Source organism: Diplotaxodon limnothrissa, linkage group LG14 (genome assembly GCF_057381915.1).
Source record: "Diplotaxodon limnothrissa isolate DT_005_m linkage group LG14, D_limnothrissa_male_GT1.1, whole genome shotgun sequence".
In the NCBI taxonomy this organism is placed as follows: domain Eukaryota; kingdom Metazoa; phylum Chordata; class Actinopteri; order Cichliformes; family Cichlidae; genus Diplotaxodon; species Diplotaxodon limnothrissa.
This window is the reverse complement of record NC_140609.1, coordinates 39129878-39146252: the sequence shown is the minus strand read 5'-3', so window position 1 is coordinate 39146252 and position 16375 is coordinate 39129878. Positions and strand designations below refer to the sequence as shown.

At 39.9% G+C, this 16375-nt stretch overlaps 1 protein-coding gene across 1 annotated transcript; it reads right to left on the bottom strand.

Moving 5' to 3' along the window:
* Positions 1 to 10560: 10560 nt before the first annotated feature.
* On the bottom strand, positions 10561 to 15010 carry LOC146619495 (ras-related protein ORAB-1-like). The gene is made up of 6 exons (XM_085370436.1): positions 14997 to 15010; positions 13521 to 13593; positions 13352 to 13447; positions 13127 to 13222; positions 12900 to 13031; positions 10561 to 10788 (listed from the first exon to the last, which is right to left on the bottom strand). Exons 1-6 carry the CDS (start codon positions 15008 to 15010, stop codon positions 10561 to 10563), a joined length of 639 nt encoding a protein of 212 aa, XP_085226562.1.
* Positions 15011 to 16375: the final 1365 nt, after the last annotated feature.

Sequence of the window (16375 nt, the reverse complement as noted above, 5' to 3'; positions counted from 1 at the left end):
CACAATAACTGAGCACTTTTTCCACAATATTGGTTTTCCAAAACACAATATTAGATTTTCACACAAATAAACAACAAAATTCTGAAAATTTACATAAAATATTTTTATTTCAAACAAAAATCTCTAAAAAGAAAAATGTTACATGAACATCACCCTGGACCCCAAATTCAAACATTTCAGTTGATTCATTTTGAATGTATTTCTTCATCCATCCACTTCCGCTTATCCTTTTCAGGGTCGCGGGGGGCGTTGGAGCCTATCCCAGCTGTCATAGGGCGAAAGGCGGGGTACACCCTGGACAGGTCGCCAGTCTGTCGCAGGGCTAACACACAGGGACAGACAACCATTCACTCACACATTCACACCTAGTGACAATTTGGATTATCCAATTAACCTATCCCCACAAGCTGCATGTCTTTGGACGGTGGGAGGAAGCCAGAGTACCCGGAGAGAACCCACGCAAACACGGGGAGAACATGCAAACTCCACACAGAAAGACCCCGGCCTGATGGTGGAATTGAACTCAGGACCTTCTTGCTGTGAGGCAACAGTGCTAACCTGTGAGGCAACAGTGCTAACCACCATGCCACCGTGCTGCCCGTATGTATTTCTTGTCAGGCTTTAAAGTGCCTGGATAGTATGATGGGAACACTACTTGTGGAGATCTAATTTTTAGGGGAGACTACTCCAAAGTCTGGGACCTGCCACAGAGAAGGCTCTATCACCACAAGATTTGAGAGTAGTCCGTGGGATGGACAGCATTCATTTTGAGCTGGACCTCGTGGTTTTTCCTGGAGCATAAACAGAGAGGAGCTCAGACAGGTAAGGAGGGGCTCAGGCGTTAAGCGACTTAAAAACAAAAAGTAAAAGTTTAAATTGGATCCTGTAGGAGACAGGACATCAAAAGGAGACATCAAAAGCTATGAAATCAGTTGCTACTGATAAATCAGTCCATCCGAAAATAGCATCACAGCTCCTGAAGATCCCGCTGACCTCTGTGCAAAGATAATAAGAGATCTAAAGTGTTGTTTTGTTTTGTTTTTTAATGATCTCTTTGTGTTGTAGATATAAATTCTTATACATTTAGACACTGCTGTCTGTTTAACAGGACACCTTTATGTGTTTGCAGACTTTTCCATAGCACACGTCCTCTCACACACACTCATCTCCACTCTCACACTGTACAGTTTTATCTTCTTCTGTAAAATCATAGTTAATCTTTGCAAACCTTCAGATGCCCAAAAGTGCAATGTGGCATTTGCTCATCCTGCCATGAAAAGCTAATTTCCCCACTGAGACAAAGTGCGTGCTCTTTAAGATGTTTTCTCTTACAGGTGGTGTAAATGTTATAGCTACTGCTTTACATTGGTAAAGGAACATTAAGCTCCTGAATGCTCCTGTGTTTGCAGCTTCATGCTCTAATTGCAACTTCCCTTTCATGAACTGGACGACACAGTGTTGGCGCTCCTCTCTGCAGCCCCATTAAAATGACCTTTTGTTGTATTGAGTGTGATTACTGGCTAACTTTGACTTTAAGCTACAAAATCAGAATTCGGTAAAAACTCTTCAGACATGAATTTGCTACAGCATGACACAAATAAATGTATGTGACTGAGTGAGCCACTAAGCTCCTCGTACAGGTCATCTCACACAGAGCTTCCAACACGCACAGTAAAACCTCTACAAATTGTCCTAAACAAGGTATATTTGGTCTCCAGTCAGGCAAAAAACGGTAGATGATAGATTTTCTCTGCTCTCCACTGGCTCCCTGTTGCTGCTTGCATAAAATCTCTCCACAACCAAAAGGCTAAGAGAAGTGTTTGGAAGAAAACAGCATCAGGACAAGAATAACACAATCTCCTAAACTGACTGGCAGGTTGTTGCCAGTGTAGCAGCAAAAAGTGGGCTGCAAGGACAAGATTATAACCAGGATTACCCTGAAGTGTAACTCTTAGCTGTGTGTGAACTGTAAACTCATCTTTCCTCCAGTCTCTTCCTTCAAACATCCTTCTGTACTGAAACCACCAGTGTTGTGATATTTTGATACCATGGTAGCATTTACAGGATATTGTTTTATAGTGACATTATACAGGAAAACTGTTACTCAATAAGGCCCATTTACTAGTTGTTTTTCTCTTTCTCTGTAATCCAAGAATTAATGTGTAAGAATCACAGGCCGGTACCTCAAGGTCGAAAATACCACAGAGATCACTTCCTTACTCCCATCCTCCCTTCTTTATCTCTTAGAAAAAGGCTTGTTAAAGGCCAGGTGGTTTGTTTCAGAATTCACTAATGAAAGAACTCTGTATTCTATGTCTAGGAGTGTATTTCGCTGGGATGATCATAAATTGTAGCTGAACTGATAAACTATACAAAGGATACTTCTTTGCTCAGAGGGCAGGAAGACGCTTCCTTATTTGGTCTGTACCGGTTTGAACTGAGAATCTGCTGACACACGAACCTTTTTCCTCTATATAAACTGTTGTCTGATGAATAAACCTTTGAGTTGATTTTGGGAAAGCAACCTGAAGCAGTCTGTGTTCCTTGTTCTCCCAAGCTACTCCCGACGTGATAACTAACCTGCTGAACGGCATACCTGAGTGTTACTTTGAATAATTTTGAATCTTATAGGGTAAAGACAAAACTCTGCTTATAGGTGCCCACGCCTCGGAGGAAAACCCGATCCACGGATGACCCGGGACGGAGATTTCTTTCAACCAGAAAATAACTTTTCCTTCTCTAATCCTGCTGCTTACAAGCTGCAAACATCAGTAAAATGTTGTTCAATTGTTTTCCCCTTAATTTTCTTGAAATATTGTGATATATTTTTGAGGCTATTTCACCCGACCCTACTTGCGATTGAGCCTCAGTGGTTTTATTGACTTAATACAAATAATGATAATAAAAAAAACCCTCATGTGTTATTGCACACTTGAGCCCCTCCTCTCATCTGATTGATACATTAGACAAATTGTTATGAGTGTCATGAGTTGTAGAGTAAAGACAGATATATATCAAGGGAATAGTTTCATAGTGATAGATTTTTAAAGAAAACCAAAAGCCTGACGTCAGGTATTTGTTTAAATAAAGGTACAGTCACAGAAACAACGGTTAGAAACCATGACTGAAGGTATTGTGATCATGTGCAGTGAATTGTGTTGTCATTGCCTTTGAAGCAATAAAAGTGCAATAATATGGAGTCAGTCAACAATCTGCAACTGAACTGAGAAAGGTTGGCACCTGATGTGTCATCAGTCAAGTGTGACAGATCAAATTTCTTGTTGTTCTTGTAAAAATGTTTTGTTGTCTATACACAGAAATTCACACAAAACTACTTGTGAAAAGATGTTAAACACATTTAAACACATATTTCTCCACAAATCGTGATGTGGTTGCTGCAGGGAGGTGATTTCACTGTGAAACGACACAGGCATTAGTCTTCCTTTTATGAAGGAACATAGCTAAAAGGAAACGACTTAACTCGAGTGTGTAGCAACGAGACTCATTGCAGATGAGTTGTGCTCGTTGGCATCGACTCACACGATGCTGTACATGTTTTTATGTTAGACAGCAGTTATTTGCAAAGCTTCAGTAATCTGACTGAGAATGACTGCAGTCAGAATCAGACCGTGATTAGAGACAGGTTACCTCGCACCCAGTGATGCGTGCAGTTGCCAAAAGGCTGGCAGTTGAGGGTGTTGAACGCTCAGGTCGGAGCTGTAAAACAAAATGAGACGGCTAGAATTAATATCCAAATAATAAACGTGAGGCTATAAACAGGTGCTGAAGTTATTAGTGAATTTAAAAGTAATGTGTCACTATTTCTGAGGAAGAGAGGAAGGTAATGCCTCTTAACTGTGTTTATTTTTCTCCTAGTTATCATCAGTCACCTCATGTTATTCCAAGCAGTGCTGTCAGGGATCCCCTCTGGCATGCCAGAAACTTGGCCCAATTAATATGGAGCTCCAACCATTACTGTGTTTTTAAAAAGAAACTGAAAAATATTCATTTTTGCTGGCTTTTATTGATCTGGAAGGGGAAATATGCCACAAGTAATGGACCCGAGTAGTGCACCTGCTCCACAGCAGGACAGCTGTGCAGAGAAGTACCTCGGGTTAAAAACTAACTGTTTGAATGATACCTGGAACTCAATGCAAAAGACAGCCAGGTAACCTGCTGATCTTATTTCGTGACACAGACTGCAGGTGGTACAGCAGACATGAAACTATCTTCAGCGTCAGTCTGAGCTGGACTGAGCACAAAGAGTTTAATAAGAAAAAGTATTTTGTGTGCTGGAGGTGGCAGAAGTACAAAACGTTACTGGAGTAGACTTTTTCATGAACGCTTTGCTAACAAAGGCTAAAATTAATCCTCTCACATGGTAGTTTTACATATCAGAGGTTGCTTTTATGATGGTTTTTAAACTGGATCTTTTTGGTGTAATTTTTAGTGTAAACACTAAAACAAAAAAGTAAAACTTTAATTTAATTCCTTAAACCTGTCAAACATGAATTATGACAACCTCAATCAGGAAGTATTTTTATTCATCTTTAGGCATGAAAAGATAAATAAAAATACTTAAGAAAAAAAAATCGAAAAGCTTTTCGAAGTTGTCATAATTCATTCATGAAACACGTCATACATCTGTAGTAACATTAAACAACCAGTGGGTGGCAGGTATGGAGTGACACATCAGTGTCCAGTGTACTGGTTTATGTACAAGTATACCAACAACACTGACACAAATACAAGAAAACAGCCTTTGAATATCCACTGTACACAGCAAATTCAAAAGTGTTAAATGTTTTGGTGTTAGTAGTCTTCTTGCAAAAGTAGAGTTAATTTTACTCTAAGTAGAGTCACATTCTTTTAATATAACTCTGAGGTGTAAATTGATAGTAGTTAAAATCGAGTGTGCATATTGTATTGAAGAAATAAGTGATGAGAATGCTGTTATTTGCATTTACCAGCTCACCTATGTCAGACCTTTTGATAAACAAGATTCTAATGAAAGTGAGAACATGTACTGTTACATCTTTCAGAAAATGTTTTGAAATTGTGGTGCACAGTTCAGAATAAATGTTTTTCAAAAACCATTGCATCTTTTTAGTAAATGTTTATTTCCAAAAGAAATTTCTAGAAGTTCAGAACAGTAAAATTCCCGCTTTTTAGAATGAATTAGAAGATAACTCTTACATAGTTAAACTAAAATACTCTTTGAGAGTTAATATATAAACTCTTAACACCAAGTGTTAAATTATCAACTCCAGACAGATTTGGTGTTTGACACTAAATCAGAGTTAACGTACCAACTCTCCAAAAAGAGTTAAATTAACACTCTCTGGTGTGGACCCACATAGACACTTTAATAGTGTTGAAATCAAATCCAACAGTGTTAATTAATGACCACTATGTGTGAACGGGTTAAAAGCTACCCCTTTTAAGTGTTGAGGGTTCTAACTATAATTAGTATTTTAATCTTTATTTATATTTATATTTCATGCTTTTTAAAGAACCTGGCAGTTTTACAGTTTATACCGTTGTTGTCATTGTTATTATACATAAATAAGTTATAAATGCATAAATGAGTCTTTATATAGGTCATCATTCTATTAGTAAGGCAAGGCAAGGCAAGTTTATTTGTATAGCACAATTCAACAACAAGGTGATTCAAAGTGCTTTACAGAGACATTAGAAACAAGAACAAATAAAAAGCATGATTTAAAATTGATTAAAACAAGCAAATAAACTAACTAACTAATTAACAAACAAACAAACAAACAAACAAACAAAACAGTATATAAAATCAAAACAGATAAAATCAGAACAGTAGATAAAATCAGTAGTTAAATGTAAGTTTTGAAATTTAAGCTTAAAGTGTGGATTTGGTGCTTTATTCAAATGCAGCTGAGAACAGGTGAGTCTTCAACCTGGATTTAAATAAACTGAGTGTTTCAGCTGATCTGAGGCTTTCTGGGAGTTTGTTCCAGATATAAGGAGCATAAAAGCTGAATGCAGCTTCTCCGTGTCTGGTTCTGACTCTGGGAACTGATAAAAGACCGGATCCAGATGACCTGAGGGATCTGGATGGTTCATACTGGGTCAGGAGGTCATTGATGTATTTTGGTCCTAAACCATTCAGAGCTTTATAGACCAGCATCAGAACTTTAAAGTCTATCCTCTGACGGACAGGCAGCCAGTGTAAGGACCTCAGAGCTGGACTGATGTGGTCCACTTTTTTGGTCTTAGTGAGGACTCGAGCAGCAGAGTTCTGAATGAGCTGTAGTTATCTGACTGATTTTTTAGGTAGACCTGTAAAGATGCTGTTACAGTAATCAAGCCTACTAAAGATGAATGCATGGACTAGTTTTTCCAGGTCCTGTTGAGACATCAGATCTTTTATCCTTGATATATTCTTGAGGTGATAGTAAGCTGACTTTGTTATTGTCTTAATGTGTTTTTCTAAGTTTAGGTCTGCATCCATCACTACACCCAAATTTCTCACCTGGTTTGTGGTTTTTAGATGTATAGATTGAAGTTCTCTGGTGACCTGTAATCGTTTTTCTTTGGCGCCAAAGACTATTACCTCAGTTTTGTTTTTGTTTAGCTGGAGAAAATTGTGGCACAACCAGTCATTGATTTCCTCAATGCATTTACCAAGAGCCTGTACAGGGCCTCGGTCTCCTGGTGACATTGTGATATATATTTGTGTGTCATCTGCATAGCTGTGATAGTTTATTTTGTTGTTGTTTATAATCTGTGCCAGTGGGAGCATGTAGATGTTAAACAGAAGGGGTCCCAAGATGGAACCTTGGGGAACTCCACATGTGATACTTGTCTGCTCAGATGTGAAGTTACCTATTGATACAAAGTATTTCCTGTTTTCTACGTATGTTTTGAACCAGTTTAGTACAGTTCCTGAAAGACCTGTCCAGTTCTCCAGTCGTTTGAGTAATATGTTGTGGTCAACTGTATCAAATGCTGCACTGAGATCCAGTAAAACTAGGACTGACATTTTTCCACTGTCTGTATTCAGACATATGTCATTAAACATAGTAGAAGAATAAGTGTAAATAAAATGCTGAACATTTGAATTACATCATTGAAAAAATAAAGATGATAAAGCCACACAACAATAGAACAAGAATCTATTCATAGGCTCTGTTAAGCGCTGAAATCGTTTTTCAGAGCAGCTGTTTAAACAGCAGAGCAGTTTAAAATGCAGGCTAAAATAAATGAGCCTTTTCTAACATGCTCTTTGTCTCACCTAGTTTCCTGTCACTGTGTGTGGGCGGGGCTACCTGAGCTGATCTGCAGTTCAGCATATCAAAAAACAAACAAAAATCATTCAATACATCAGACACTGCTCTCCTGTTCCTCTGTTCATCATTTGACTTCACTATTCTTGAATACACAGCACCTCCTGGCATGCCCTTCAGCAGTTTAATTTTTTAACTGTCAAGTTACTAATGTTAGAAATATTTATATCCCACAGATTGTTGGGTGCTATGTTGTTGGGTGCTGCCAGTCTTTTAGGGTCTGTCTCTACCAGCTTTGCACATCTACAGACTGAAATCTTTGCCCATTCTTCTTTGCAGAACAGCTCCAGCTCAGTCAGATTAGATGGGCAGTGTTTGTGAACAGCAGTTTTCAGATCTTTCCACAGACTCTTGATTGGATTTAGATCTGGACTTTGACTGGGCCATTCTAACACATGGATATGTTTTGTTTTAAACCATTGCATTGTTGCCCTGGCTTTATGTTTAGGGTCGTTGTCCTGCTGGAAGGTGAACCTCCGCCCCAGTCTCAAGTCTTTTGCAGACTCCAAGAGGTTTTCTTCCAAGATTGCTCTATATTTGGCTCCATCCATCTTCCCATCAACTCTGACCAGCTTCTCTGTCCCTGCTGAAGAGAAGCACCCCCAGAGCATGATGCTGCCACCACCATATCTGACAGTGGGGTGTGTTCAGAGTGATGTGCAGAGTTAGTTTTCTGCCACACATAGCGTTTTGCATTTTGGCCAAAAAGTTCCATGTTGGTCTCATCTGACCAGAGCAGCTTCTTCCACATGTTTGCTGTGGCCCACATGGCTTGTGGCAAACTGCAAACGGGACTTCTTATGGTTTTCTGTTAACAATGGCTTTCTTCTTGCCACTCTTCTATAAAGGCCAACTTTGTGCAGTGCACGACTAATAGTTGTCCTATGGACAGATTCCCCCACCTGAGCTGTAGATCTCTGCAATCAAATTAAGATTCATTTTGGAACATTCATGTGTGGCAGAAGGGCAAAAGAGAATGGGAGAAAGATATAAAGTGAGAGATCCATTAAGGGTGTAGACGAGTGGGGCAAGAGAGAAGTAAGAGGGAGAGGGGAAAACAAAAAAGAAAAAGAATATGAAATGATGGAAAAGCAGCAAGAGGCCGGGGATGAGGATGGGGTGGAGGAACAGAGGTAGGCTATGGTTAGACAAGTGGGAGTGAAAGATGTAAAGATGAAAGAGATACTCAGAGGTAGGGAGAGATGCAGGGGAGGAGGGGGGCGAACATAAAACATAAGAGATCATGAATGACACTGACGCTGTCAACCTCTGTAGGAAACAAATACAGAGCAACACTGACATCTAGTGGAAGGAAAAATAACTGCTTACCAGTTTCTGTCCTGCCCCCTCATCCTGTTTCCATTTGCCTGTCTGAGGCAGTCCAGCTGTTGTAGTTTTTGTAGTTTTTCATAAAATAAACTGCTTTTAAATCCTTATATCAAACCTGAGGACAGTGCAGAACTCACTGCTGACTGTAGGGAAAGGATCGGACTGACACATGTGCTTGTATATCAGCTGTGTAGTCACTATGGTTTCATTATTGTTGTGTATCCTCCTCTACTCCAGAGTATTTTTGTATATTCTATTCATTTTAAACCTTCTCCAGCATTAACATCAGCACGCAAACTGTGCACAGGGAGCTGGTGTTCATTCTATGCCTCACACTGTAGGCATAATGTGTTAATGTGCTAGGTAGGTAGGTGTAGGTACTCAGTACCATATAGTGTAGACGAAGCTCACACATTTAAAACATGGTCTTATTTCCCATCTGTTTTACATTTCAAGAACAAAGTTTATTTAAATTGTATTTGAGTAGCTGAAGTTGCTGAGTTCTCAGTCTCTCAGCTGCTTTCATAAGCTTCTTGTTGCTAAAACAACGTCCAGTTGATTACAAAGAAGTCGGCCTTCAGTGAGTCATTGTTACACTGCGATAATACTGTTGTCACAGCAAAGAGAGGAAATTAATTCATGTTGAAATGACACTAATATGACATATTTAAGGTTGCCTGGCCTTCATGAGAAATCCCTTCACATCACAAAGGGATATTTGTCAGGCCAATATCTCCTGAGGATGTCCAGTGATTTTCAGATTTTAGATAGTGAGTTAAAGTTCCTCAAGAATCTTTTAGGTTTTAAAACATTTAATAATCTAGTAAGTCAAATGCCAGATGAGTTAGCATTTACCATATGAACATTTTATATAAAATCAGCGGCTCCCAGACATTTCTGCATGTTTGAAAGTTTGAAAAACAACAAGTGTGACAGATTGTGAGAAAAATAAAACCTGATAATCAACTCACTGCTATTCTGAATTTACAGACTTTTTCTTATTGTCCAGACCTCCATGTCTGTATTTGGATCTGAGAGTTCCAAATTAAGAAGTCTTGACCCAAAAACTGGCACCGACATCACACAATGCAACTTGAATGGAAGCTGACTTTTAAAAATTTGAGGGGAGAAAAAAAGGATGTTAATGATATTTGTGCATTTTCATGTTCAGTGGTTGATCTCCTGTCTCAGTCAAACCACCAAGATTAGCTCATTTAAACCATGAAACAATCATCTTCTAACTTTAATCACGCAGATCAGGATCAGGCTTTCTTTTAATATCATCTTAAGAATTTCAGTATCTCTTTATATTTTCAGCAAAAAAGATCAACTTCAGATATCTTTATTGACATAAACAAACACCAAGCAAAACACAACAGGAACTGGTTAATAAGTCTGAGGCATTTATAGAAACTGAAATCATACAGTCAGGTTGCTTATATCAGATAATTAAAGACTGTGCGGCTGCTAATTAACATTCAACTATTGCTATTCACGAGAGTGGTCCTCTCTGCATTTCCAAATCGTGTCACCTACACTTGAATAGACCCCACCCTGTTTGTTCCTTTGGCTGAGTGCTCTGATTTCTGCATGTTTGGTCCTAGTTTATTATAATGTGCTATAGTTTTCTTTTTATTTAGTTTTACTTCCATTTCTCATTTTTAAAATAAATGAACATAATTGTAAAAGGAAAAAACGTCAACCTCTATCTCATTCAAAAGTACCAAGCTCAAAAATATATCATAGTCAAGTCAAAAATGTGTTTTTCTTCCAAAGTCATAAATGTCAAAAATATGCCGATATGTGTGCCTGTAACACTCAGTTAATGAGTCCTTCAACCAGACAGCTGGGTCTTTTTCAAATGACACATCTGTCTCATCAAGTAATAAATATTTGTGCTTATGTTTCCACCTCAGCAGCAGTTATTGGCCTCCTGCGTCTGTTTTTCCCCTCCCAGCCACAGGGGGGCGCTGTTGATCTTGGCGGTCCTGGCCTCTGCTGACTCGCCCTCCATGCCCCCTCCTTCACTGGCCAGACGTTTGTGGATCTCAGAGGCCATGGTAAGGAACGCCCTCTCCACATTATCAGAGCTTTTCGCACTAGTCTCCAAGCACGGGATCTTCAGGGACGAAGCCAGTTCCTGTGGATGGGGTCAAGTCTTATTAAAAGCAGCAAGTGTGTAAACACCACAGTTTAAAAGCATTTAATGCAACAACTGTAATTCTAAAATTCGATTCCAGAGTAAAGTATTACATGTAATTTGTACTCCTGGATTAAGAGTGAACTGAGTAGTCATTCTGAAAAAGAACCCTAATCAGACTTTTGAATTATTGATGAGTCAACATTTAAATATTGTAGTTAGTTCACAAGTTTACATCTGGTACTTTTCAAAGGAATTTAGACATGAAAGCTACAAAGTCGATGAACGCCTGGCCAGACTTGGCACTGAGAACACTGAGCCTGTTTTCATTCAAATACTGCCGGTTTGTCAAAGCTCCTGGTGCATGTACAAGATGCCCACTGGTCCGAAGAAGCCCCTGTCAATGACCTGACTACTAATTCAATCCAAATCACAACAGCATTAAAGTCTCCTCAAGGTGCTTTTTATAGTAAGGTAAGGACCGTAGGGATGAAGGACAAACTTCCTTTTAACAAGAAGCAACCTCTGGCACACCTGAGGGTGTGGGGATGAAGACGGGACAAAAGACAAAGCCAGAGATGAATAATAACTAATGATTAAATGCAGAGTGATGTGTAAACACAGTGAAGAAGAAACACCGAGTGCATCATGGGAAACCTCCGGCAGCATGACCTATTAAGTGTAACTAAGGGAGGATTCAGGGTCACCTGATCCAGCCCTAACTACTTGATGAAAAAGGAAAGTTTTAAACTTATTCCTGAAAGTAGAGAAGATTTCTGTTTCCCAAATCCAAACTGGGAGCTGGTTACCCAGAAGATGGGCCTGAACGCTGAAGGCTCTGCCTCCAATGCTACTTTTAAATATATGAGCTTGCAATCTCCTATCCTTTCAAATGGTTTGCTTCTTAGTCCAAGTCTAGATTTGGAACAGGTTACTAACACGCTGAAGTCTCCCTGAGAGACTCATAGTTAGTTGCTCCCCTCAAATTGACTCTTTGGAGTCCTTAGAGTCAGTAAGAGAGGGCCAGTCTGTATCAGTTTGTAATTGAACGGGGTTAAGGTGTCTGAACCTCATAGATCTGATAAATGGACTGGTTCATATAAAGAGCTTTCCTACTCTAACTGTGCACACTTTATACAACTTGCCTCATTCATACAAGCATTTTTTCCTATGCTTTTCCAAAGTTAACACTTTCTATCTAACAGTCACACACATTTATACTCCATTGGACGCATCGGAGAGACTCCATCAGAGGTAATACCTTGCCCGTAGATATTTGGCATGCAAAATGGAGCATGACAAATATCTTTGGGACCAATCTTCTGATTAGCAGATGACCTGCTCTACCACTACTGCGACACCAAGATTAAGAAAGGAGTCTCAAGAATTCCTCCCCAGATTGTATGACAGTTACTGCGGCACCGCAATCTAACTCCAAATGACTTAGGTGCTAGGCAGTCCCACTTTTAGATAGAAGTATACCCAGAAAATACCCAGTTTGAAACCAGCTGAGTTGTCCCAGATGAATTGTGCTCATTGGTGCAGACTCAGTCAGAGGGACTTCAGCGTGTTAGTAACCTGTTTGCATTTATAAATGAGGTGGTAATTTTTTGCCAACCTTCAACAATCTGCCTGAGAGTGATTGCAGGTTGAGTGATTAGTGGTTGAGTGCCAAACATCTGATCGCAGCAACTGTTTGCAATCATTCGCTGAATGTGAAAAATCACCACACAGTCACAGGACAACCACCCATTCTTACTAGTCACAGTGAGGTTGTCATCCGGTTTTAGTGTTACTGAAACATTAGGCATGATTGTCGATCTTCCTAACTTGACTACTTGCTTCCTGCCTCCAGTGCTGCCACAGTACGTGTGTCTAAGCACAAAGCCAGACACTTTGTCCACGATGCTAAAACCTTCTGATAGAGATACCAGTATGTGATGATGTCAAAATACCAGTGTGCTCATGTCTAGAATTATTTTGGAAAGAAAAAACAAATTATTTCCCATTTTAAGCTTCCACTTAGTTTTATGATGCTTAATAAAACCACAGGTGTGAAGTTATTTCTAAGTATTTGAAGTTAAGCCTCTTCGCTGCACGTAGCCTGTTACCTGAGCAGTGGCAGCATCCACCACTTTCTTACTAACGAGGTCAGACTTGTTTCCCACCAGCAGCCTGGAGATGTTTTCACAGGCGTAACGATCTATTTCATCCAGCCACTGCTTCACATTGTTAAAGGATTCCTGAGGAGAGAGAGAGAAAGCGAAGCAGCAGGAGGTCTGGAGTTCATGTTCAAATGCTTTTCTTTTTAGATGATGATGAAGACATACACACTGACCTGCTCAGTGACATCATACACAATGATGATGCCGTGAGCTCCTCTGTAGTAGCTGGAGGTGATGGTTCGAAACCTCTCTTGACCTGCTGTGTCCCACTGAAGGAGTATATGCACACACGTAAAATAGCACTGAGGCTAACATTACACAGTTTTTTTTAAGACTTTCATGCTTTGAAAAACAACTTTATGATGTTCCCTCACAAAACCGCTTCGCCGTTTCCTTACAATCTGTAGCTTGACAGTTTTCCCATCCATGTCAATGGTCCTGATCTTGAAGTCGACCCCTATGGTAGAGATGTAGCTTTCGGTGTAGGTGTCATCCTGCAGCAAGCAGTTAAGTGTTAAAAAGGGAAAGTGAGCGTGTCTTTGTGTGCATACGTGTGCACAGTCTTACCGCAAAGCGCAGCAGCAGGCATGACTTTCCAACTCCAGAGTCACCGATGAGAAGAAGCTTGAACAAGTAGTCACTGGGAAGCAAGGAAGACATGCATGAATGAACCACTACAGAGGTTCCATCTCAGATGTAAATGATGTCATGCCATAAAAAGCTGCATAATTTAAATGTTGAAAGCCAGCTAGCAAATAACACACATCAAATACAGCTCTGAATGCTGACATGAATTTAAGAAATGCAGAGGGTGGCACACTTGCAACCAGATTTTATTACATCTATAACAAAAGTCAAGGGTTGATCTGATATTTTGAATGTTTTATGCTCTAAATTTGGAAGATTTTTGTTTTTTGCTTTCATATGAACTAAATATCGAGTGCACAGTGTGAAGGTTGCAAAATCAGTCGTGCTGTTTGCTTGTAAGACTTGCAGTTTTTCACTCAGTGCAAGCACCATGAAGTGCTTGAACCACAAGTCAAATGAAAGTGTGAACCTTGGACAGATGTTAGCTCATCAGGAATGGTTTATCACAGTCACTAGTTCTAGATACTGAAACAATGTTTCACCAGTAATGTCATTTTGTGTAATCACAGGTAACAACGTGGTCGTCACCAAGAAACTCCTTTTTTTAAATGTCTAACTTTTACCCATTAAAGATACAAATTAATGAATAAGAAGCAAGCTTTTTGATAGAACGTGAATAAAACCATCCACACTACACAGTTTTCCATTCAGTTTTATTTTCATGTAAGAATTTGGAGCTACAGCTTAAACCGTGCCCTCCTGGAACCAGGTTGTTGATATTATTACAACTGTTTCTCAAAGCTGGCAGTAAAGCAGCTGCCTGGTAATACTAGATGGATGCAAATTATTGTGTTGTATTTCTGAATGAGTAGCATTAAACCAAAGTGGTTAGCTGCTGCATTACATAGTTTATGGACACATAAGTCACAGACGCAAAGTCGAACCTGGGATCAAATGTCTTTCTGTGTATGGTTTCTTCTGTAGCACTCTTGTCTGCGAGAAGTTACAATTTGTCTTTGTTCTGTTGAGCACCACTAAACAATACCCATCTGCCACAGAGGCCTAGTGAGCCATTGCAGATTACCTACAACTGAATGCCTCCAATTATCTACTCTTTTTGCTTTTTTTCTACAAATTGATAGAAACATGCAGCAAATCTATGGACGGACATAAAACATTAATTCATCACAACTTACAATTTACTGATAAGCTCAAATTAGACACCTCAGCAATAAAACTGGCTTGTATGTCTTTTTAGACTGACATACGTCTGATACGACTGATCTCTAGTTACAAAACAAAGGTTAAAAACAAGGGTCGGGCATGTTACACATGCTTAAGTTTTCTCCTAACTTTCCATGTCAGCAGCCAGTGTTAAAGACCAGGTGTCATTTTATTACAAGCTGATCATTTCATCTCGGTAATGCACTGCGCAGAGAAAGAAACAACACTTACTATTCAGGATTCATGATCAACGAGGTCGGCCCAGTTGACGCAACAAAAACAGAAACACCTGAAACTGAATCCTGAGTCTGAAAACAGACAGATAATCTCTGATGCTGCGTCTGTTTCTGTCCCGCTGGAGGGCAAATGGCAGAATAAGCCAGAACTGCCTGCCTCAAAAGCTGACTGATGAGCTGACTGGTTCAGATGCATTATTTATTAATAAAGCCCAGTTCAGGTTACACTGAGGACAGCACCTAAAACCAAGGTACACACACACACACACACACACACACACACACACACACACACACACACACACACACACACACACACACACACACTTGTTTTCATATCTTAGTGAGGACATCTCATTGACATAATGCTTTCCCTAGCCGCTTTCTCTAACCATCAAAAATGAATGCCTAATCCTAACCCTGAGCCTAAACCTAACCTTAACCTAACTGTAACCCTGACACTAAAACCACATTTTGAGTGTGAAAAATGCCTTCAAACTTGTGGGGACAGGCATTTTGTCCCAACAAGTGACTGTTGGTCCCCACAAGTATAGCAGCATTCCAATTTTCTGTCCTCACAAAGATGTCTAAACATGTATACACACACACAGACATAAATACATCTACACAGTCCTGTAGAAATTTTATTTTTACCCACTTTTAAGTCTCAACGTTCAGCTGGTTTCTTTGCTGTTTCCACTGTGCTGTGTTGCTGTGGTGAGCGGCATGAAACTGTGCCTCTGCTCTGCACTCATTTTGAATCAAAGTGACAGTGACTCCTGTACCAACTGCAGCTCTGAGCTTCTCAAACAAACAAGAAGTTCTACTGAAACCAAACAAAAGCAGCCAAAAGCAACATGGCAGCTGTCCGCAGAGCGACAGAGATGCTTTACAGGGTTCATTTCTGTTAAGGAGCCTTTGCTAATGTAGTCCATCCATCTTCTTCCACTTATCCAATTCAGAGTTGTGGGGGTGCCTGTGCCTATCCCAGCTGTCAGAGGGCAAGAGGGAGGGTACACCCTGAACAGAATTACCAATTAACCTCATCCCATGCATGTCTTGGACTGTGGGAGGAAGCCAGAGTACCCGGAGAGAAACCACACAGACTTGGTGAGAACATGCAGACTCCATACAGAAAGGCCCCAGACCTTTTTCCTGTGAGGCAACAGTGCTAACCACAACATCTTTATACTGTCCATGACAACAGTTCAAACGAATTTGTTATCAGAGAACAGCCACGATGCTTCTTAGCTTAAATATTAAATTTATATGGGGTGACCATGTTCTCTAATTCTCCTCCAAACTCCTGACTGTCAGGAGTCATTTCAAGAGAGAGTCTAAACATGTCCTTTGTGACATGTATGTGATGGCAGA

Coding starts and splice junctions, on each gene's coding strand:
- LOC146619495 (XM_085370436.1), bottom strand. Junction 13,448..13,520: donor GCCTGCTGCTGCGCTTTGCG/GTAAGACTGTGC, acceptor TGCTTGCTGCAG/GATGACACCTACACCGAAAG. Junction 13,032..13,126: donor TGTATGATGTCACTGAGCAG/GTCAGTGTGTAT, acceptor CTCTCTCCTCAG/GAATCCTTTAACAATGTGAA.